At 35.6% G+C, this 25,101-nt stretch overlaps 1 protein-coding gene and 1 non-coding gene across 4 annotated transcripts in view; both read right to left on the minus strand.

Annotated features, from left to right (window-relative positions):
• Window positions 1-10,966: 10,966 nt before the first annotated feature.
• Gk2 (Glycerol kinase 2) overlaps window positions 10,967-25,101 on the minus strand; it is a 124,435-nt gene continuing 110,300 nt past the window's right edge. For all 3 annotated transcript variants that reach the window (XM_089649651.1, XM_089649650.1, XM_089649652.1), the window contains 7 exons: window positions 24,880-24,961; window positions 24,563-24,740; window positions 23,010-23,090; window positions 22,174-22,298; window positions 20,168-20,299; window positions 15,698-15,784; window positions 10,967-11,858 (listed from right to left, as the gene is read on the minus strand). In XM_089649651.1, the coding sequence (XP_089505777.1) occupies window positions 11,761-11,858; window positions 15,698-15,784; window positions 20,168-20,299; window positions 22,174-22,298; window positions 23,010-23,090; window positions 24,563-24,740; window positions 24,880-24,961 (783 nt within the window). In that variant the 3' untranslated portion in view covers window positions 10,967-11,760. The remainder of the gene's footprint in view (window positions 11,859-15,697; window positions 15,785-20,167; window positions 20,300-22,173; window positions 22,299-23,009; window positions 23,091-24,562; window positions 24,741-24,879; window positions 24,962-25,101) is intronic.
• TRNAA-GGC (transfer RNA alanine (anticodon GGC)) lies at window positions 14,392-14,463 on the minus strand. The gene has a single exon. It is a non-coding gene; the product is annotated as a tRNA-Ala (tRNA).

The raw sequence follows: 25,101 nt of genomic DNA on the forward strand, positions 1-25,101 counted from the left end.
TGCTATAATGAATTTAATGGGCGCCAGCTCAGAATTACATAATTCTGAACAAATTTATATAATTATCAGAGTAATCCCTAAATCAATCTCAATTTGGAAGGCATCTTACGTATAATCCTGAGTTCGCCAAGTTCGGCAAGCCTTCACAAACGTCACGTGTCCCCGAGTATCTCGCCCTCAGTGACGGAACAAATTCCTACGATGCACAGCGCTCTTCAGACTAGTAGTTCGCAAATCAAGACGGCAACTTGAGAATGCTGTCAGCCGCTACGGTAGGAACTCAAAAGCAAGACTGCTACAAGCCGACGTGAGAAATGGCATCTCTTGCACAACCCACTAAGAGACAACCTGGATTCTCACTGCTTCGTAAACTCTGGTCCGCCATCAATATGATAAGGTCCTCCCACGGCGCTGTGCCCACTTGATGCACAGGTGGGGTCTTAAAGCGTCGGCGATGGGTGAATGCAGTGTGGTGCAGACCACTGAACATTTGGTCAAAGAATGCCCGATGCATTCCGTCCACGGCAGGATTGGTGAGGTCCACAGGGTGACGCCTGAGGCCCTAGACTGGCTTACTGACCTAGATGTTCCCCCTGAATCCCCCACCATACGAAAGAAGAAGAATTTTTCTTTTCCGATTTTATGTCCGGGTTAAATCTTCCCCATAGGAAAAACTAAACCCTTCCACACACTTTTCCACAAATGATCATCTAGTCAATCAACATTATGCAAGTGCATTATATAAGCAAAATAAATACAAAACAATACAAGAACAACATGTCAACTCACCAGAGATCAAATGGGAAAATAATTCACCGACTCCAGATATTTTCATATCGGAGGGTTCGGCTCGGTAGAACTCCTAACAGGGCCTACAAATCCTACTGATTCCTCAACATAAATATTTAAAAAATCTTTCGTAATCCTACATGTATTTAAATGACTGATTTTTGCATTTTTATATATTATTTTTTAATAGATCTAATACGCCTAAATTTTGAATGACAGAGCTAGTTATAATGCCAGTAGCCGAAATAACGAATGGTAATATTTTTACAGTCTGAGAATGCCAAATTCTTTTTATCTCATTTCCTTAATCTGTGTATTTTCTTATTTTTTCATTAATATTAATTTTTTTTATTATTGGCTTCTCAGAATTGAACTTTTTTATTGGCTGAAGGGAGTGGGCTAAGAGGCTAAGCTTGGTAAGACCTGGCTATTGATGACAGTACATGGCTAAAGCCATTTCGAGCATTCTACCAGGGCGATACTGAGATTATCTACAACTCTGGAATGTGCCGCAAAAATATACTATCATAAATTTTAAATTAATTAAAAGTGTAATAACATAAATTAATTAAATACTAGCATTTTGCCCGTTGCAGTCAACTAATTGGTTAACCTTTCCTTATCTGTGGTGTGTATTTACTACACATTGCTTCTAATAACTTTAATAACTCTATAAATATAATAAATTTTGGGTTCAGATTTTAGGTATTCCTCCGTTATACATTTATGCACTGAATTAAAAAATAATATCTTGCATAGTTTTCAAATTCAATTAAAAATCAGAGATTTTTGTCAAAAATCGGGAACAAATACACCAATACAATCAACTGTGTGATACTAATACGCGAAGAGTGTGCGAAGAAATGACACGCTATTTTTTTATTTATTTTTTTTATTTATTATCAATATAAAGTTTTTTTACAGGTTTTTTTTTTCGATGTCTGTCTCACTAGGATAAACCTGTGTCGAGACAGACGTATTTGATACATAAATTAATGTTCACATATTTTTTAATAGATAAAATATTTCATTACATTAAATGACATCGTGAAAAAGATAAAAAATAATAAATAATAATAATAAATGATAAATTTGTTAATCAGCATCTAGTTGGAGTACATACTTATGAAGGGATTTTTATAAAATTTTTGATCTTGGATCTGTCTTGGCTGATGATCCAAGACTTGATGTCTGTTTTATATTTCGAAAAAAATTTGTTCAGCCTAATGGCTAGTGGGAGAGCATTATATAGCCTTGTTGCAAAATATCTGAAATTTCTCTGGCCAAAAGTTGTTTTAGCGAAAGGGATTTGTAAGAAATTATGTCTTTTGGTTCTAGTATCACGAGCAGTTTGGACATTGTCAAAAGTAGTTTTGTGTTTGAAGAGGTATGTTAGTATGTTTTTGGCATAAAGTTGCCTTATGTCCATAACACAGATTTTCCTAAAGATTTCATCCGAACTGCTTGTGATTGGTAGTTTGAGGATAATCTTTATTATAAGTTTCTGAGCTTTAGATATTGATGTCCCGCTTTAATTCGCTATGCTGAAACATGAGACATCCACACGTCTGCAGTTGTATTTTGATTTACACCATCGATACCTACGACCGCACAGCTGTGTTTGTGCCAGCCGCAAGCCGCTAGCCAGTTGGCCGCGAACTGTCGTTAGATGTGGACCCCTCGCACGTTTCTTTAGCATCTGCCGATAGTTTTTTCATGTTTTCAGCAATTAAATTACAATTATTATCACTTTTGATATAAAATATAATAAACATAATCGATTAGCTATGAATATTTATATTTTCCGATATTAAATCGCTTATTTTGAGATGTGTATTGACTATACAGCACCGGAACGCGTGGATTTTTTTAGCACAGAAAAGGGAAATGGGGAAAGGTTAAAGTGCTAAGCGATTTTTTGATGTTTGAATGTGAATGAAGCAATGAGTGTGGGACTACAAAATTTAAAAAAAGAAATGAATATTTGTAAAAGAAAAGTTGCCAAGGAGCTTACTGATCATTTTTTCACCGAGCCATTCGGGTTGTGTAGGTTGAGACGTGTAGTTTGATACCCATATCGTATGTACGGTTTTTGTCACCGACACTCTTAAAAAGTCCCACAGCTTTATTCAGAACACTTTCTGCTGATCCAAAGCTTTCAGTTTAATTTTGGAAAAAACATTGCTTTATACATACGCAAGATGTAAAAACTTTTAATAAAAATGTATATTTGAAAAAAAAATTCAATTAAATAATTCTTTTTTAATAGCAAAATTACTTTCCCAAACTTCTGTGCTCGTGGTAGATTACAGTGTCCTTGAGGTAATTTTTCGCAGAATTGGCTTTAGAAGAATTATTATTTTGCAGGAAAAAAGTTATCATTTCAAACATAAATTAATTTCATTAAAAAAAATTACTCGTTAAAAAATAAAGGGATAATACTATATATTAATGGTTCCCGGGGCGACGGTACGCATGCCCGCCCCCCAAATTTATGATTATTATAAACACGCGAAATGCAAAAACTTTTAATTAAGAAAATGTTTATTTTACAACAAAAATCGTTGCTTCACCCTATTAATACCGCTTCAAACTTCTGCCCTCCTGGTATAATTTATAAATTTGCGTGACGCTATTGATGTAGTTTTTCACAAAAACGGCCATAAAAAATAATATATTTTATTTAAATTTAACCGCTTAAAGAAACAGAAACTTGGAAGACGTACCACCACTGGGAATCACTCGTTGGATAAACAAAACCTCTGCCATAGATCATGACAAGTGGTTCACTACTTTTTGTAACCTAGCAGAAGTGCCCTGATTCATGCGGTGAGGTTTGTCCAGGTCTTGACGGTGAATGCCAGCTAAGTGGTGGGCTGATTCGGGAGGGAGATCCTTTGAACTCTCCAGTCTGGCTCTCTCGACTCATCGTCTTGCACATGCAGTGGGAGGGATGGACTCATACGTCACTCTAGACACACTGTAATCCTGGGTTAAACACTGTTCTTTAGCGGCATTGCCCAATACTGATATATTGGTATGCTAGTATTAAATAGATTCATTATTACCAGATATTAGGACAATATATCTACATACTGGAAGCATCGCTATGCGAGTCGCGGACGGAAGTGGCGCCATCTTTTTTCGACGCTTTCTACCCAGTACGTAAATCAAAATGATCAATAATACCTATCAGTTAAAAATAATATCATACAGGGTTTTCCAATAAGAGGTGTTATTTTGATATTCAATCGTAAAAGATCAATGGTTTCGTTGCTTGTGTGGCACGTAGCGCCGTCTTGTTGAAAGTAAACGTTGTCCAGATCAATACCATCCAATTCCGGCCATAAAAAATCATTAATCATCTCTCGATAGCGCAATCCATTCATCGTAACTGTTGCTCCAGCCTCATTTTCGAAAAAGTAAGGTCCAATGACTCCGCCGGACCATAAACCGCACCAAATAGTCACACGTTGAGGATAGAGAGGCTTTTCAACAATAACTTTCGGGTTTTCCGAGCCCCAGATGCGACAATTTTGCTTGTTGACGAAGCCACCGAGGTGGAAATGGGCCTCATCACTCAAGATGATTTGTATTTGATTCACTCAAGTGAATTTTAATAATTTCAATGCGTTGTTGATGCGTGTATCGTTCCATTTTTATTAATGGTGTAGTTTCTACTTGTCAAATGTCAAAAAATGACAGCTTCAAAAGTAACATCTACCGAAATAGCGGGCTATTCAAAATAACACCTCTTATTGGAAAACCCTGTATAATCAAATAATGCCTAACAGTCTCGGAGCATAGAGTGTAGAACAAGAGTTGGAACTTGAAACGATACAATACAGCGCCGACAATCGATATCAAATATTATACCGATACCGGCAATACTAAATATTTTGTAATATCAGATATTATGGTGAATACTAAACCCTGAATGCTGTCAATATCAGAACACAATTTGATAAGCAACAAAACATACTTGTCCTTTTCACCCCCATAGGACGTAGGACCCGTGACAAGGAAGCATCGGTTCTCACACTCTTACACTGTGAAATCTTTCGAATACCACAAAACATGTTTGTCTCTTTCGCTCCCGTGTGGCCCGTGGCATTCGGAAGTGGAGCATCTACTCTCCCTCTTCCGCACTCGGAACTTTACGAAGTTCAGTAACTCTGATATCTGTGGATCCCATATCGATATGTCCGATAGTGTTTATGCTTAACAATAACCTCTAGATTCCTGCACACCCTTCATACCTTTTTTCTTCCCAGAATTTCCTCTCCTTACCAGACGCGGCCCGTGACTGTAATTACCAGCAGTGCATTTCACTTTTAAAATGTACCTAGTCTGTAATTTAGGTGGAGCAAATTAAGAATGGGAACACCTACTGCAATTCATTCTATCTTCTAAGCAGTGGCGGCTCGTGACTTTTGGGTTACTAGAGTGCTAATATTACGAAAAATGGCTTAATTGATGTTGTTGTAGCTGAAAACTATTTTTTATTTTTTTTTCGAAAATTGATTTTTTGTATGAAGATTTTCAGGAATTCCGTGCGGCGCACGGCTATACTGAAATTTCCTGAAAATCTTCATACAAAAAATCGATTTTCGAAAAAAAAATAAAAAATCATTTTCAGCTATAACAACATCAGAAATGCCATTTTTTATAATATTAGCACTCTAGTACACCCAAAAGTCACGAGCCGCCACTGCTTCTAAGTTATATTTGTAAAATAACTGATTAAATAATACAAAATTATCTTGAAAATAAAGGACACTCAATTCATGGTTGAAAATATAGCGAAACCATTTGATTTCACCGCGAACGAGTTCCAATGTGTTAATGTTGTTGCGTTAACATTGAACATTAGTATTTCTAAGCGAATCCATTCCAAACGCATTGGATTACGCATGATCAAAGTGATGCGAAATTCACTCGCCGTCAAAGCACTTCGATAATGGACGGATGGGTTATGTATCTGCACTGCTCTAACACGTAATTTGACGTTAAGAGTGAAATCTGTCTCGCTCATGTCACCGTTTCGGCTACTTCGGGCTGTCTCGATACCGGCCGATGCTGTTTTAGTAGTATGGTAAAAGTTGGTTCTGTGCATATCGGGGTATGCACGACCGCTTGCTCTTGCGCGGGATTTTTTTACTAGAAGATAGCTCAAATAATGACCTGACGGGAATTACGAATTTCTTACATCGATCACTGGGGCACAGATGTCGTTGTAATTTGTTATGTGGAGATTGAAGACAAGCAGTGCAATGCACAAATGCACGTACCAAGGAACCGCCTCTGCTCCTTACTTCCATTAAAAAGTCCTGTCTGGGTGGAGTTAATGTAAAAAAAAAAGAAACATAGTTTTATAGTTATGTTTACAATAAAATCAAATCACAATATTGAGTAAAAAATACTTTATTAAGTTTAAAGAAACAAAAAAATAACAAATACACAGTTTTTCATGCGTTTTAAAAGTAATTGCACAACTTCATTGCAAAATAATAGTTAGCCATTGAAATGCAATTCACAGAGAGACGGATACTGAAAAGATACGGCAAAAGCGTGATCTATTGATGTCACCAATTTACATTACAGACCTTTCGACTCCTAGGCCCCAGACAGGATAGTGAAATTTATTATCGGTTGAACAAAAAATTTTGACAATATTTGACCACGTTCACATAAGAGCAAGAGAATCCAACCATCTGGAGCCAGTGAGACTATGGCATCCCCAATCGGGGTAAGAGAAGGAGATGGGGAAGAGGAAGGTGGGGAAGTACCTTGCTATTCAGATCTGACCACCAAACACGGCCAAAGCCATTTCAAGCAAAGTATACTATTTATTATTTTAAATTAATAACTTGTGAAATAACACAAAATTATATTATTTTTTCTTGCATTTTACTGATGCATATTTAAAATATTGTTTCAATATTAATCAATCTATGTATTTTATCTCAATGGCCTACAAATCACATATTGTAATAATATCAAATATGCATAATACAATGTTAAACATCATACACGGAAGTCCCTTTTTACACAGTATCGAAATAACACAGTTCTACATTCCTAGATGTCATACCAAATGGGCATAGTCAGGTTCGTCTATTATCGTCATTATTAGTCATTTTTCTAAAGAATATTAAGAAACAATAAGCATTTAATTTTTCGAAGAAAATTTCTTCTGAAAGCTTATCAGTTTGTGATGTCATTATTTATTAGAATAAAACACAAATAACTTTGTTTACATCACTTTAATATATATAACCTCTACATGTTTCATGAACAATGTTCACCTCATCAGGAGGAAGTATATACTAAATTCAAAAATTAAATATAGATTACATTTGAATTTTTGCTACTGATGAGGTGAACATTGATCATGAAACATGTAGAGGTTATATATATTAACCTCTCAGACAAAGACTTTTATCTACTATGTGTTCCTTTGAGAACTGTCAAAATGTGATAATTTTTGTGTTATTTACGAGTTTTGCTAAAAGCTTCATAACTCACGTTTTGGGAAACGTAGCCTCATTCTAAAAAATGTTTTGGAAAGATTATGAAATCCACTATCGCATTGTGTTGTAATACGTAAATATTTGCGTTTCTAAATATACATTTTATGAAAACGTCAAAAATATGTAAAAATCGCTTACAATTATTTCAAAGCTTTGAAAAATGTACTTTTTTCTGAGTATCATAAAGAAATAACACTTTATATATTGAAGAAATATAATTAAAAACTATTAGTCACCTCAAAATATTAACCGTTTAAACTAAAATATTTTTAATAAATTATTTAGAAAAGCAATAAATTATGAACGAACAAGATGACAGATTCAATCGGCTTAGATAATGCAACTCTACGTTCCATAGATATTCTTGAATACAGACGCGTAGCGTTATTCATTATCGATACTCTGTTTTTAAAATCATGGCAATCCATATACTAGTGATGGAAATAAATCGATTTTTGTAAAATCTCGCGCGTTTACGTGAAAAGACGTTCTAATGTCTTGACCGCTATTATCATATTTACGTCTTTTGACGTTCTAATGTTCTGAGTGGTTAAAGTGATGTAAACAAAGTTATTTGTGTTTTATTCTAATAAACAATAAGCAATAACGAATTATATCTTTTGATTTCCACACTTTTACAATAAGCTTTATTTACACAGTTTATTTTACAGGGTGTTGCGTGGAACGTATCCACCGTGTAAAAAGGTAGTCCAGTATTTTTTAAAGTAAATTTTTCCTACAAACCAAATAATAATGAATAATTTGAGCAAATTTCACTAGCATCAAGACAATTTGTTTGTAACAACGAAAATGAATTTTAAATAAACATAATAATATATATAGGTGGCGTAATAATTAGAGCTGACCCAAACAATACATAAATAGGATTGTATGTATTGGTGGATATATCTTTACACTATATATATGTAAGAATGTGAATACATATTTGACAAGTTTTATAGTGTGTTCTTTTTATGTAATACTATATGACGTTTATCCGGTTATCCTTAGGAGACATAAATCATTGCGGAATTTTCTGTAGGCCTTTTTAAGATATACAATTCCATACTACATTATTTTGATATATCTCATGAGGTTTACCCAGCGTTAGCAATGTAGTGCCCAAAAATATATTTTTACGTCTTGATTATAAAACATCGACATTTCTCTACTTTCTATAAATACAGGGTTTTCCAATAAGAGATGTTATTTTGAATAGCCCGCTATTTCGATAGATGTTACTTTTGAAAATGTCATTTTTTGACATTTGACAAGTAGAAACTACGCCTTTAATAAAAATGGAACGATACACGCTTCAAAAACGCATTGAAATTATTAAAATTCAATTGAGTGAATCAAATGCAAATCATCTTGAGTGATGAGGCCCATTTCCATCTCGGTGGCTTCGTCAACAAGCAAAATTGTCGCATCTGGGGCTCGGAAAACCCAAGAGTTATTGTTGAAAAGCCTCTCTATCCTCAACGTGTGACTGTTTGGTGCGGTTTATGGTCCGGCGGAGTCATTGGACCTTACTTTTTCGAAAATTAGGCTGGAGCAACAGTTACGGTGAATGGATTGCGCTATCGAGAGATGATTAATGATTTTTTATGGCCGGAATTGGATGGTATTGATCTGGACAACGTTTACTTTCAACAAGACGGCGCTACGTACCACACAAGCAACGAAACCATTGATCTTTTACGATTGAATATCAAAATAACACCTCTTATTGGAAAAAACCCTTTATCATATATGTAAACCTTCGAGAAAAAATTCTCTAAATGACAGTGAAAACCCTTTCAAAATCCGTTGCATAGTTTCGAAGAACTAAGCGCACAAACAGACAGACGCGGATAGCGACTTTATTTTATACTATTTAGAGATAAAAATTGAACTATTTTTCTTTTTTATTGAATTTTTTCTTTCTCGAGTCAAATAACAAGTATTAAATATGCTATATACAAGCAATGCATCTATGTGAGTGCTTTTATTAGGGTCAAATCTGTCTGCAATACATGTGACAAGGATTTTATAAGCTAAGCTATGTTTTTTTTTTAATATTTAATAACTAGAAAGGTAACCAAATTTTATGGCAGTAAAATTCTAAAACTTAATAATGTAATAGCATTCAAAAAGGCACACAGAACTTAAATATTCTGCGTTTCATGCTCATACCGCGAAATTTTAGACAGGCGTAACTTTTATTAGTAAAACTAGGACCACAGTACGTTTATCGATAACGTTTAACGATAACTTTAGGCCTGTCGTACAGAGATATTTACAAGTACGCGTTGCATGTTAGTGTACAGAAACTATTTGTTTAATAAAATGCGTCTGTGTTTTTTTTTTTTTTTGGTATCAATAATTTCAGTTACAAAAACCATAAATTGAGCCATTTTCAAAAAATTTTATGTTTGCATTAAAAATTTTACTATTTCATAAATTATATGTTTATTTCTAATAATACAATTTCAAAGCTTAATTCATCACCTTTCAAAAACAGCTTTTATTTTTCCGATACATTTAGAATTACTATATTTATTAAAGCGGAAATACTCCAACCATCTGGCAGATTATGTTAGAGACTTGAAGGGTTAAAGAGTAAACCATCACAGGCGACTTATGGTTGCATCGCAGTCACGTAATTTGTAAGCAACTTTGTGTACGATAGGCCTTAGTAATATTTTTTTTTTCTTAGATATGATTAAGTTTCGAGATATAAGTGTGAAAATTGCAGTAGAAATGAACAAAAACAAAAACTTTTTGGATGATATTGATAAATCAATCGTACTTTAAAGGAATGATCTATTTGTCTTAGGTTTTTCACTTAATAATAAATTACATACAGAGATATGACTTTGCGGAATTATACCCTCTTTGCCTATAAACTGATGAATTCCTTTATTAAACAATAGTACAAGTCTGTTATTAAGACATTCGATTTATGATTCAAAACCAATGTGTAACAACCAACCTCTACCATCTGTCATAATAATGCAGACAAAATAAGTTTTAAAATGATTACAAGTCTTAAACTTCTCATATCTATGGTTATATTGAAGCTTACCACCGCCATCTTTATTAATACAGGCCATGCATCATTTATCCATCAGAAAGATACGTGCAATTTTTGGGAGTGAAAAACAAACACTAATAGGTGTAGGAAATGTAAACACCCATTTATCTATGATTATTATTATCTGGTGTCAATGTCCCGCCTTAATGGGAAGAAGGTATGCCTGAGGAGTTGAATACCATGTTGTGGAAGAATGAAACATAATGACAACTCCGCTAACCAAAGATATTAGAAGAACGAGATATGCTATGTTGGCCGCCGGACCGTAGGCGGAGTACTACCTAATTAGGGTACTTTGAACGGTATCGGGACGTGTACGCACAGATATCTGTTCTATGTATTAGTGCGGATACCTTAGCGTAAGCGAAGGTGTGCGGTAGTATTGGTGAACAAAACCGGCGACACTGGGCAAAAAAATTCCACACAGTATGAACTGCTCATAGCACATCTCGTTCTTCTAATATCTTTGCCGCTAACTTTATAAAAGCGACAGGGCTACTGTTAACACATTGTTTGCGGGAGCCACTTAAACGCGTCTTTTGGTAGAGAGCGGGAAACGCTTTAAAGCTTTTTTTGAATTTTCGTGCTACTGGTAGACGGCGGAAACGCCAAAACCTTTTTTTATTCTGTGAAGTAAAAATTAGACGCCAGATCTCGTGAGAATGTGTATTAGGTACCCAGCAATTTATAGAATTATTGTTTTCGTAAAGTTATCGCCAGATGGCAGACTGTGCTCATAAAACATGCACTTGAAATACAATAACATAGCGGTAACCATAAGTGTTGTAGCAATATTCTTTGATTCAAGACGTTCTCGATTTGCGAATCTGCCTACATTCCGCTGTTACAAATTATTTTTATTAAAAAAATATTACGAATTTCGTTCAAAATATATCTATCATTACCCGCAAACGTTGTGTTAAGGGAATAAGGTTGATAGCACAGTATGCCTATGGCCTGAGTTCTTAAGGAAGATTATGCAGATCGTCTCGGAATTAATCAACTTATATATAAAGGTTTTTAGTGTATTACCACAAACTTATATCTGCCGGTTATAAAGACAGGAACGAAATATTTCAACAAAGCCTTGAATTTTTATTAATATACAATATAATTATTTAGTTTTACTGCCGACATGCTTTAAGTTTTTTGGAATTTCAACCTTTACAACGCAATATATCACATCACGTAGCACGTTTCGACACAATGTACGTGTTTTTGTGAAACTCAATGGATGACATGTACGACAGCCGCATAGAAAAGGTTAAATTAGGATCCCTTGTGAAGTTTATCTATGGTAATGTTATAATTATGACTACTAGTTGTCTATAGTTTATTTTTTAAGTGTATTTTGGTATTTAATCACCGTTGCGCTAAAGCCTCGGATAATATGAGCATTGTAAAACTTCCAATGATGAACAGGGAGCAAGGAATAGAAGACAGAAGTCTGTATCTCTCATCTGTAAAGAGAAAACAAATATAAATTAGAAACATGAATAGGCGTCCTCGAATTTTTCTACCATTCACTTCCAAGTCATACATTCTCCTTACAACCCTTTCTTCGTTAATCACATTCGCCTCATTTGATAAAACCACACTTAACCCTTTCGGCTAATTTGTTCGCTTTTGGGAACAACTCCATGGCAGTAATCGTTGTAACTTCCTTACTGTTGTGGTGAGAAATATGATCTAAACGGAGTTAGAATGAATAAACACCACACTTTATAGTCAAATCTTTGTAAGAAATTAACCACAGAATGATTAAATGTGCACCTTTATGAAACCAAAGGTACGGCAATTTGAAAAAAAAACAAAAAAAACTTATGAGATGCTGTGAATTTTTTATTAATTATTTTTATATGAAACGACAAAAAAGTGAGGTGCCAATAACGTTTGTAATACATTTGTCTAATAAAATAAGTGTGTTTTTATATATTTTGTCATAATCAGTGATTTTAGTTACAAAAAAACGTAAAGTGAGCCATTTTAATTTATTTTAATGTTTGCAGTCAAAATTTTAAAATTTAAAAAAATATATGTTTATTTGTAATAATAAAATATGAGAGCGTATTTTATCACCGGTCAGAAACAGTTTTTAATTTTTGGATAAGTTTAGAAATATTTATTTTATTTGGAATTTATTACAAAGCGGAAATACTCCGACGGTCTGACAGAATATGGCTGAGGCCTGAGGATTTAAGTATTGATTCATTGGGTGTCTCCGACATTTCATATAGTATTCACTACTGTACACCATATCGTTACTGTAAAAAAACTACATTATAATGGTTTTAATTCGACTCCACATCTCATTCCAGTGCAGAGATAATGATTTAAGTCTTCTTCGGGCATCCCCAACTTGTTCTACCATTCACTACCGTATACATACCATGTTGTTAATGTTAAAAAACTAAATTAAATCGACTCCTTGTAGCGGTAGGAACCGTCCGCTTACATAGTATGACTTCTAGACACGCGTTGGCATTAAATTACAGCTGTCACTCGAAGGATTCAAAATTTGTTCTGCGCGTTGAGTTTCAGAGAAGTGGTCAGTTGGTTTTCGAGGCCGGTGGGGAACACACCTGAGGATGAGCTGCTTGATTGTCGGGAGATTATTCACGCACGTAAGACATTTTTATAATCCTTATGAAATAGACACAAAATTTATAGATATCATCATGTTTATAAATTTGTTTAGATTAGTTTCTAGACTGGCGCTCATTGTTGATGTCTTATTTTAAGATGTTAAGTTAATATAATTTTACAAGTAAATGTCGTGGCCAAGTTCATATTACGTTTGTGCTTTCAATTAGCCAACCACCCCTGTTTTCTATATGTGAGTCCTTGCTTCACACGGGCACGTCATACTTGGTTTTACCGGTGTACCATGAATGCCCGAAGTTTAAAACGTGTCTCCACTATGAAAGATCTTGGCATCATGTTTGATAGTAGGCTGACATTTCATACTCATATCGAAATGACGTGTAGTGCTTCACTGAAAATGCTGGGCTTCGTCCTACGCACTGCGATGAATTTTAGAGACACCCGGGTTCTCCAAGTGCTATACATTGCGTTGGTTAGGAGTAGGCTTGAGAGTGGGTCGGTGGTTTGGAGCCCACATCAGGTGAAGTATTCCCTTATGTTGGAGAGAGTGCAGAAGAAATTTCTGAGATTCCTCTACCTGAGGGAGTATGGCTACTACCCGTGGCTCTATCCTACTGACTTTCTCTTGGGCATGCTCGGTATGAACCATCTACGGGTCAGAAGAGATGTGCATATTGTATCACACTTCTTCAAACTGATTCATGGAGAGTATTAGTCTCTTTGTTCCTGATGGTTATCTCCGTCACCGACACCATAGACTGTTTTATCTCCCGGCCTGCAGGACCAACTTGCCTGCAGGTCATGCCGGTGGGGAGAGCAATCTTGCTGTTGAACAGAATTAATTCGGATATCGACATATTTAGCATCGGTGAAGCTGCCTTTAAAAGGCAAGCTCTATTGATGCTGGTATAGTTTATACACTGCTTACTTATTATGTAATACCATTTTACAAATGTACAAAAACGAAATAAAATGTATTTTTGTAATGTTTTTAAAGGAATAAACTAATTGAATTGAAAATTGAATTGCTCTTGTATTTAAAGTTTACATTAAATATACAACATATTATTATATCTCAATTGATATTCCGAGTGTTCATTTCAATTCCCATGATTGCTGCAAGCTATGGTGGTTCACATTACCAGAATACGGTAAGATTAATATATGCGGTGACAATCCACGTTACATCCTTATCTCATTCCACTGCAGAGATAATGCGTTAAGTCTTCCTCGAGTCCTCTAAACACCACTGCCACTAATAAAAACTAATTTATTTTTTGGAATAACTTTATTATTGAGTAAAACCTCAAATTGTAATATTTAATTATTGAAGACAATATTAGCGATTTCTAAACGAAAATCTGAAACAGAAAAATCAGAAAAGGATACGGTCACATCTAGGACTCGAACCCAGGACCCTTGCCTTGCCGGGGCAACGCTCTACCACTGAGCTAATGGGACTCTATCCCCCTCGGTCACTTTTAACTATATCATACTTCGAATATGAAATACCAACAATGTCTTCATTTTTGCTGTCTAGATTGCATTTAGTTGGGGTTGAATCTTTCGATCATACATAAAGATAGTTACCAATAAAAATAATATGAGCGGTGAAAATTCTCGAATCCAAAATTTGGGAAACATATACTCAGATGTTGTAGATATATTTAGCTCAACAATATTCCAATATAAGTTCGCTTTAATACATTTTATGACTTCAAATATAACTGTATCAATTGGTGAAATGTAAACCATTATTAACCAAGCAGTTAAGACTCTGGATGTGCAAAATGTAGTTGATCGTTTATTGTATCCAATGATCAAATGATATTTATTGTATGTACTTAGGTATTAAATTTCTGCGCTATTTTAACTGTATTATGTCTGTAAAAGCCGTGCGGGCATTTAATAAATAAATAAGTAGTGAAAGAAGAGTAAATGCAAGTAACTCCATTAATGAAGGACTGAACGCAGTAGGCGCTAACAAAAAATTGTCCAAAGAAGCGAAGTTAGCAGTCCACAATGGAGTGCTGGTACCTACCCTGATGTACGGAAGTGAGGCATGGAACTGGCAAAGAAAGGATGAAAATAGATTGAATGCTGTTGAAATGAGATCTCTGAGGCGTATGTGTGGTAAAACCATGTATGATCGTGTAAGGAATGTAGATATCCGCAAAGAGTGCAAGGCTGATGTAAACGTAATGAGTAAGATCAAGAAAGGGACGCTTAGATGGTTTGGGCATGTAGAGCGAATGAGTGAAGAAAGGAGTGTAAGGAGAATATACGATGCAAATGTGAATGGTAGCAGAAGTCAAGGACGCCCGAGGAAGACATGGCACGATGAAGTGAATCAGATACTTGAGTCGGGCCATGTCAAGAGTCAGAACAATAGAAGAGTATGTATGAGACGATGTATGAATGTGAATGAGGCAAGAAGTGTGTGCCAAGACCGAGTTGTTTGGCGGTCCGTCCTCTCTGCCTACCCCTGCGGGAAACGGCGTGATGGTTAGTTAGTTAGTTAGTTAATAAGTAGTGAAGTGTACGGACTGTGCGCGACAGTTTGTTTGCAACGTGAGTACACGAAATGAGTATCGGATATTTGCGTATCCCTGTGGTAGAAGGGCTTATGATATTAAAATATAGACTTCACAGAGATTGGAGGGGGTGAATGATGAACAAAGAAAGTATATTTGACCTGTCATGTGCGTAGATTTCTTGGTAAACGCCCAGCCCAAGGACCGTTCCACGGCCATCTTCCATTTGGTATATCTAGCATTGCGTTCTGAAAAATAAATTGTAACATTAAATACATATACATACGTTAGTAGCAGTAGTACTGTAAAGGCAAAAGGTTTTTTTTATTTAGTTACTATATATACATTACACAGTAATCATTTTATATAGTTACATTGGTTGTGTTACACACAGAGATGTGCAAAATGGGTACCCAAAACCATTTGAAATGCAAAATGGAAATGGGTCAAAACTTTTCCATTTGAAAATGCAAAATGCAAAATGGTTTTTATAAAAGCATTTCAAATGCAAAATGCAAAATACCTATTTTCAAAATGCAAAATGGTTTCTCAGGTCAAACAATTAAAATAATTATAGAATTTTTAAACAATTTTGTCATTTAATAATGGACATCAATGTAGAACAAACATTATACATGATGGTAAATCCAAAAACACCACGACTACAGATTATGAAACCACAAAAAATTTGCGCGGGACTAATGTTGCCAATGTAAAAACATAGAAACTGCTATCTAACATTTAATATTACAGCGTCATGGCCCCATGTTCAGTATTTTTTGTAATGGCATCACTCAATTGCCAGAGCTCCTACCAGGGAGCAACTTGACAAATGGAAATTATCTCTCATAGTGAGGTTGAGGACCGACTGATATTTGGGGCTTATGAAAAAAAGATGAGTGGAGAAAGTAGGAAGAATGTTGCAAAAAAGCATTTAAAATGGAAAATGCATTGAGAAAAGCATTTAAAATGCAAAATGCAAAATGGTTTTTACACAAGCATTAAAAATGCAAAATGGAAAATAACCATTTTGCATTTCCATTTGAAATGGATTTATTTGAAATAAAGCACATCTCTGGTTACAGAGTCATTAACAACTTAATTGATAGTCCTGCCATCATTGCCACTATTAAATTCCATGTGCCGACAAGGAATACAAGACAAAATATAACATTCTTCTGCAATACATACACAAACAACTATCAGACACACTCACTGACCAATAGGATGCATGATCTGGGCAACAAGTATGAGGGTGCTATAGATTTATTTATTGACTCCATTTATAGAACTAAGCATAATCTATACCAACACTTTGTCGAATCCTACAAATTAGAGTAGCGTTGGTAAATTAGTTTTAATGTTTTGTCTTATTTGTAGTGTTGTTGTAATTTCTTTTTTTACTTTATGTTACTCTTACGTTTTACTAATGTTGCTTCATATTTAGTTTTTAAAAAAAATTATTTCTTAAGGCGATGCCATACGTAGTAATGCAAAATCATGTGTTATTGGTTTGAAAATTTGGTCGCCTAGAAATGTTTCAGATGCTTTAATTAAATACTGCGAGTAGAATACATCTTGGCCTTTGAAATAATCGAGTATTTTTTAGATAAATCTTTTTGTAAGCCCAGAAAAAAATAATGTATAAGGCCTATGAAAACTGCTTTAAAGTTCAAAATCTCCTACTTACGAACCCATTTTCGGTTATAATTTTATTGTATAATGTGGCAAATTAAGTTATTTATAAAATGATCGAAAAAAAATTAAATATTTATGCCTAAACATCCGCAAAATAAAATAAAAGGCACTTTTTGGCCATGTTTTTTTCTTACATAAATCAAAACAGGCGGATAGTGTTAAGCGGGAATTTAAACCTTATCGCCATCTACATAAGGGTTGTTATTGATAGCGGCTCAATTTAAAATATTACACGACATAGTGCATCGCCTTAATATTTTCTCACTATACTTGTAATCACAATTATACAATTGTGTATTTTGTACCTTCTTTACAATGGATTACATCTATTTACTATCAGTATCTCCTGTATAATACAGATATTCTCCTATGTACACTGCATCATGTATCACTTTTATGAAAAATCCTTTTTAGGATATATAAATAAATATGTAATAATAGATTTGAATGACTTTTTATAATGTTTTTTTAATGTGAAACAGCACACAAGTTCCAACTGCTCGCAACCGTATGGAGCCAGTAGGACGGCATCCCCACTTGAGGTATGGCTGTGAGGGTGAAGGTAGTGGGGAGAGGAAGGAGATATGGAAGAGGAAGGTGGGGTAGTTCCTGCCTATTCAGACCTGGTCACCAAAGCGGTCAAAGCCATTTCAAGCAATGTTTCAATTATGAATGGTCTTACACCAGGGCGATACTGAGAGTATCTTCGTAAGGATTGACAAGGTTATACTGTAAATGCAATGCAATCATTTAAACAGTGATTTATTAAAATTAGGTAATGCGCTTGCTCGTGTCGCGGCCTCTTTACAAATCCCACCATGAACCACCCCTCTCGGCGGCCGTGCATTGCACCAATACACACAATCCTAAGTTTGAGTCAACACCAATAATGAGGTTGTCGCTTACAACTAACTTAATAACCTTCACGCCGGTTCCCTCGTGGGTAGGCAGTGAGAACGGACTGCGTAACAACTCGGTCTTAGCACACACTTCTTGCCTCATTCACATTCATACATACTTTTCTATTATTCTGACTCTTGACATGGCCTGATTCACTTTATCGTGCCATGTCTTCCTCGGACGTCCCCGACTTCTGCTACCATTCACATTTGGTCGTATATTCTCCTAACACTTGTTGCTCATTCGCTCTACATACCCAAACCATCTAAGCGTACCTTTTTTTAATCTTATTCATTTCTTTGCGGATCTCCACATTTCTCACACGATCATATATGGTTTTACCACACATACACCTCGGGGATCTCATTTCTACAGCATTCAGTTCATGTTTTTTACGGTTCCATGATAACTCAACACAGTGACAATTCAACACACTTTTAAAAAGTGATATAGTCATTAGAAACGATGAAAAAAATTTTTTTTTAACCTAACCTAACCTAACCTACTTAAGCCAGTTAATAAAGTTTTTGTTTCATCACTTTCCATGACTTTATATAACTTTTTAAAGATGTGATGAATTATCATTGTGATGATTTATTCGGTCACCGTTTTTTACAAATGTATCTTATTAATTAAAATTTGAATATGTAGTACCGAAGATATTTGTTGATTTTGTAATCGATTGTACTGGGTGTGACTTCACGGGACACTATTACATATATTTTACCAAGCTCATAACTTTGTCACTTTTGTCAATATTGAAAACTAATTTTACATTGTTAACAATGCATTTTAATCAAAATAAAAAATTAGGAGACAACCATAGACATATGAATATTAGTAGACCTGCCATAAGTGATTAAAAGCGTATTATCCCCACTCCCCATACCGGTTCCATTGGAGCCGGCTGTGCTCGCGTATGGCCTCAAGTGAAATTTGAAAACGTGACGTCATCATTCTTGTGCGAACTATGGTCGAGGCATCATCGGTTCATTTTACGAAATAGCACGGCAAAATGTTGACTTGTGCTATGAAAACTTGTAAAAATAGATGTGAAAAAGAGAATAAACCCAATTGTCATATTACATTCCATATATAAGCAATATTTTACTTTATTTTAAGCATATTCACATCGTATAATATGGATCAGTTGTAGAAACATATACTATCACATCGAGAAACGTCTGGACGCGAAACACAAAGCTGGTTGGTTGCTGGGAAGTAAATTATGAACATTTATAAAAGTGTCTTAACTAAATACTTAAACGAAATATTCGACTCTGAAAATAGAACCGAATTTTTTTGCCGAATTTGGACTTCGCAAATTTGTTCATAACGTGGCGAGTAATTTGCGCTCCCATGTAAAAATGTCTATTCATTCATAATCAGATTTTACTTTTAAGAACTAAATGGTGATATTATAATGCGAGATCCCTATTTACTGTCAGATTGATTTATTGACGAATCACAGTCAGCTTTCTTCCCTGCGTCCCGCAACTCTTGTTTTAACCCCTCGTCCTTAATTTCTCGTCTATTAATATTCGTATGTCTGTGGAGACAACCCTATTATGAGACCTTTATTTAAATCAAAATTTGTCGGTTACAGTCTCGATCAAAAAGTGAATTTTTATGAAAAAAGTATATGTAAACAACGAAACATTCAAAATTAAAAGTCTCAACTGAGAATTGAACCCAGAATATCTATCTTACCGGGACAACCTCTTTAACTACCAATTATTTAGAACTTAGTAATCATTCAAAAAGATGGCTGCCAAAATATGGGAAAAATTAGTTGAAAGATGATATTGTTAATTCTGAATTTGAAATAAGAGATTGACAAAAATTAGGTCCAATGGACAAAGACGTTGTCCCGGTAAAACCCTGAGTTCGATTCACAGTCGAGAATGTTATTTTTTAATTTTTCTGTGTCTTGTTCTGTTACATGTTTCATTTTAATTTATTAGTATAATCTTCTTCTTCAATGTTATATTACATTTATGGGTATAACCTTGAAAAGGTATTAAAGAATTTACCGCTTTCGGTTGTGGTGGGGATATAGGGTTCTCCGTGAGGCAGTGGTGAGGACTCGATGTCCCAAACCTTCATGGCCATTCCGGCTGCCATGGCCACTCCCAGGGCTGTCATGTCCCAGTGCCGGGATCTGTCTGTAACAAGAGATAAATAGTTATTTGCCTCCGAAGAGATATATCGCATCAGAAGTGTGTGTGCAGTTCTGTGACAAAAGAAACATTGAAGAAAGGTGAAGAAAATAACAAGCAAATATCAAACCTAACTGATTGTTCAAACTACAAGACTTAGGGGGTATTTCACTATGTCGGGCTAAATATCTGACTAGCTAGCCGTTGGCTGGCTTTAAAGATCAGAATAACTTCGTTATTCAACGGCGACCGTTTCACCATTGTTGCTGAGCTTCCGGATAGATAACACTCGAAATAGTCTGGCAAAATGGCAAAATGTTTGCAGTTACTCCATCTACTGCCACGCCTGTCATGTTTAGATAGATTCGTGTCGAATTAATACATTGTTTCTTATTTTGAACACAATCAAATAATTCAGGATGGATCATACAAGCATTCAAATTCATTCAACAAAATTTGACTCACTTCTCAGCTGTTAAACTCGGAATGTTTTGACGCCATCTTTGATTCGAGGAATAGCGCCTAACGTGAGGTTCGAGCACTGATTAGTCAAATCGAACTTTAACCCGAGCGTTAGCGTTATTCAGATATAGTGAAAACGAAAAAATGACTAATCCGCGGATTAGTGCTTAGTCAGAACATAATCAGAGATAGTGAAATACCCCCTTAGAGGTTATAGACTTAACCAACAGATGTCGGTAGTATATGGGTTTGCCCCTCCATGTTCAGAACCGGGGATAGCAGTTAGGTTTCTACCAACAGAGACATTTTGAGAGAATAATAGAGAGAAAATTAGCCTCCAGGCCATCCTACACACGCATTCCTGATTGTAAGAGTTTTTAGTCTAAATAAAAGAGAAAAAACCATGCTTCATATTCAAATCTAGAAGATAACTACAGAAGAATTAAAATGTGCACCTCTATTAAACCAAAGATTCCGACCACAATTTGAGTTAAATTAGGAAACTTTTTATTAATTATTTTTACATGAAATGGACAAAAAAGTGAGGTGATAGTATAATGATTATAATACAGGGTTTTCCAATAAGAGGTGTTATTTTGAATAGCCCGCTATTTCGGTAGATGTTACTTTTGAAGCTGTCATTTTTTGACATTTGACAAGTAGAAACTACGCCATTAATAAAAATGGAACGATAAACGCTTCAACAACGCATTGAAATTATTAAAATTCACTTGAGTGAATCAAATGCAAATCATCTTGAGTGATGAGGCCCATTTCCACCTCGGTGGCTTCGTCAACAAGCAAAATTGTCGCATCTGCGTCTCGGAAAACCCAAGGGTTATTGTTGAAAAGCCTCTCTATCCTCAACATGTGACTGTTTGGTGCGGTTTATGGTCCGGCGGAGTCATTGGACCTTACTTTTTCGAAAATGAGGCTGGAGCAACAGTTAAGGTGAATGGATTGCGCTATCGAGAGATGATTAATGATTTTTTATGGCCGGAATTGGACGGTATTAATCTGGACCACGTTTACTTTCAACAAGACGGCGCTATGTGCCACACAAGCAACGAAACCATTGATCTTTTACGATTGAATATCAAAATAACACCTCTTATTGGAAAACCCTGTACATTTGTCTAACAAAATGTATTTTACTCTTATTAATAGTCATTTTGTGTTAGTGTTAGATGAAAAAACGTAAGGTGAGCCATTTTTAAATGTTTTTACAGGCATTAAAAATTATAATATTTCAAAAATGATGCGTTTATTTCTAATAACAAAATTTGAAAGCGTATTTCATCACCTTTCAAAAACAGAAATATTCCATTTATTAGAATTTTATTACCATCTGACAGCGTCTTTAAGAAATATAACGGTCAATATGCCAGAGGCCTGTGGGGAAAATAAAATATACTTACATACTGGGATCCCGCTTAGATCAGCTTGAAGTTGTATCAGCAGGTTGTTAGAGGACATTTTCCCGTCCACATGCAGTTTCTTCAGTGGGAAGCCGCAGTCTTTGTGCATGGCCTCTAGTACATCTCTGTCAGAGGGAAAATAAGCCTTATTGATGACAGTATTTTTTTTTTGTAAAGCAATTCACCCTAAAAAGAGTGCTTTGTGAAAAATGTATGTGAGGAAAAAGTTTTATAATTAACAATTTATAAATTATTTGTAAAAAAATATTTGCCTTTTAAAAGATAATGAAAAATTGACCTTTCAAATGAACACCTGTGGCAAACTTTAAAAAAATTAGGACATCTCTCAAAATTTTAAACAAAAGAAATACACATTTCAAATATAGAATTAATAATTATTAAAAAAATGTAAAATATGTAGATATTATAAAGAATTATAAATCCTTATTGTATATACATATTATTTTTATCAAATTGTATTTAAAAATGTAAATACACCACTAATAATATATATTTATTTTTCATTTCAAATGCATTTTTACCTATATGTACTGCGGGTTTTGCATAACTTTCATTTTCATTTTGCGGAAAATCCCTACGTGCTGGAGAAAAACTGAGGGCATATTTGGACTTAGCGCACCAAAATACATACGATTCACCCATTACGGTGAAAAAAACTATCAAAAAGTGTCAATTTGCAGGCCTGTGTAATTTTAGTACCTACTTCATTGCTTCTCTGAATCGTTAAGCAAATTCCAGTAATAGAGGTCATTGAACTGGAGTTACACAGAGACACCAATGAAGTTATTATTTTGAAAAATATAAATGGATTTTACCTTGTTTGGAAGCAAATGGCTTCTAGGGCAGCTCTGATGAGGTGGTTTTTGGTTGTGAAAGCCGTCAGACCGCAAATGATTCTGTAAACAATATGATTATGTTATTTTAAATAAGTCTTAAACTGACAACACTTCCCGCAAAGGCATTTTGCACCCATGTTCTAAAATTATGAAACACCCTAATATTATAGAACTTCCTACTTCTTCTGACGCTAGTAAAATTACAAAGAGTATGTATCGAAGTATTTTTAAATTTAAGTATGTTAGTTGTAAGTTTCTACATATGTAAATATATATGTCATTGAGATAGTAGTTAGGATCCAAATGATAATCTAGTCTCCTTCAACGGAAGCAATCTTCCGAACAGGCCTTCCATTGATATGCTTGGTGTAACTATAAGTGACCAGCTCAGGTACGGGGGCTCCATCGAAGCTAGAGTAAAGTTGGCCTCTCAGAAGCTGGGCGTACTGTACAGGGCCTGCAGATACTTTAATAGTACACAACTGCTCACCCTGTACAAATCGCAAGTGCGCCCTACTGTCGAATTTGGCAGCCATCTCTGGTCCGGAGCCCCTAAATACCTGAAAAAACCCTTGACTCTGTGCAGAAACGGGCGGTCCGTTTGATAGATTCCCCAATCTTAACAAACGGACTGCAATCTTTAGAGCACAGGCGTCAGGTAGGTATGCTGTCCTTGTTCTAACGGTATTACAATGGAAGATGCTCTGAGGAACTAGCGTCATTGATTCCTTCGGCACCGGTGCGTAGTCGGGATACACGCCAAACGCGCGCCCAACATTTGTACACGGTTGACATTTGTCACATGAGAACGGGTCGCTTCTACGATTCGTTCTTAGGTTCAACAGCTCGGCTGTGGAACGAACTGCCGGCCTCTGTGTTTCCTCCCTCCTACAACTTGGGACTCTTCAAGACCCATGTTCACTCCTTCCTCTCCACAAAAAGACCCTCCACACAGCATCCCCAAAGATGACATAGGCCCTGAGGGAAATTATTTTCAACAGGGCCTCCTGTGTGGAGTTAATATAAAAAAAAAAAAAAAGTTACAGGCCTTAGTCGTAAGTCACTCGATATAAGTCTTAGATGTAAGTCAGAAGTTTAAGTATTTATTATTTAATAAATATATTTGTACAGCTTCCTTGAGGTGATCTTTCACGAAAATGACGCTATATAAATTAGCCAAATATTATTATTATTATGGAAGAAAATTAGAGAGAGGAAGAGAGGAGAGGGGAGAGGACAAAAGAGAGAGGAGAGTATATATAAGAGAGAAAGAGAACATATTGTAGGGTAAATTATAGGGAGTTTGCATCTCCCGAAAATAACTATAATATTATTTTTACCCACATTCTTGTGAGGCTGGTATCACTGAAAGTAATCACGCAACCTCGGATTCTGCGGATTTGGAGAACCGCAGAATCATTTAGCCAACAATCCATTTAAACTGGCGATGATAACCACTCCTCCAAAAGAGGAAGAAGAAATAGAAAAGAAGAAGAGCGGAGAGATGAACAATGAATAGAATAAGATATTACCCTCTGGCATCTTTCCTCCAGTAGGGCGCGTAAAGGCCGTTGAAGGCGGGCACAAAGTAAACATCACCGGTGGTGGGTGCGGCGCTGGCCGCCTCCTCCAGACTCTCTCCTACGTCCTTCACGATGCGGAGTCGGTCGCGCATCCACTTCAGAGCACCGCCCGCCACTGCCACCGAACCTTGAACAGAAACGTGCCACTTACATACAGTCAGTTCCATGACAGAGGCGTTAGCTCCTCGGCTCTTGATCCCGAGGTAGCGACTTTGAAACCCGGCACGGACAAAAAGATAACAGTTTGTACAGGGTAATAAATTTACCTTCCAAAGCATAAACTGCAGGAGCATTTTTTCCCAATTTGTAAGCCACTGTTGTCACCAGACCATGAGACGAGTGCACTATCTGTAATACAAATACAAATAAATCAAAATCCTGCTTTATTGAAAACATTCGTTAATTTTCCCTATTTTATCTTTTACTTAGTCGAAATAATCTGCTAATTATAATAATACTAATGACATTAGTGAGTTTTAGGTCCCTCT

Source organism: Hesperophylax consimilis, chromosome 30 (assembly GCF_061612785.1).
Source record: "Hesperophylax consimilis isolate HC1 chromosome 30, BYU_Hcon_1.0, whole genome shotgun sequence".
Taxonomy (NCBI): Eukaryota; Metazoa; Arthropoda; class Insecta; order Trichoptera; family Limnephilidae; genus Hesperophylax; species Hesperophylax consimilis.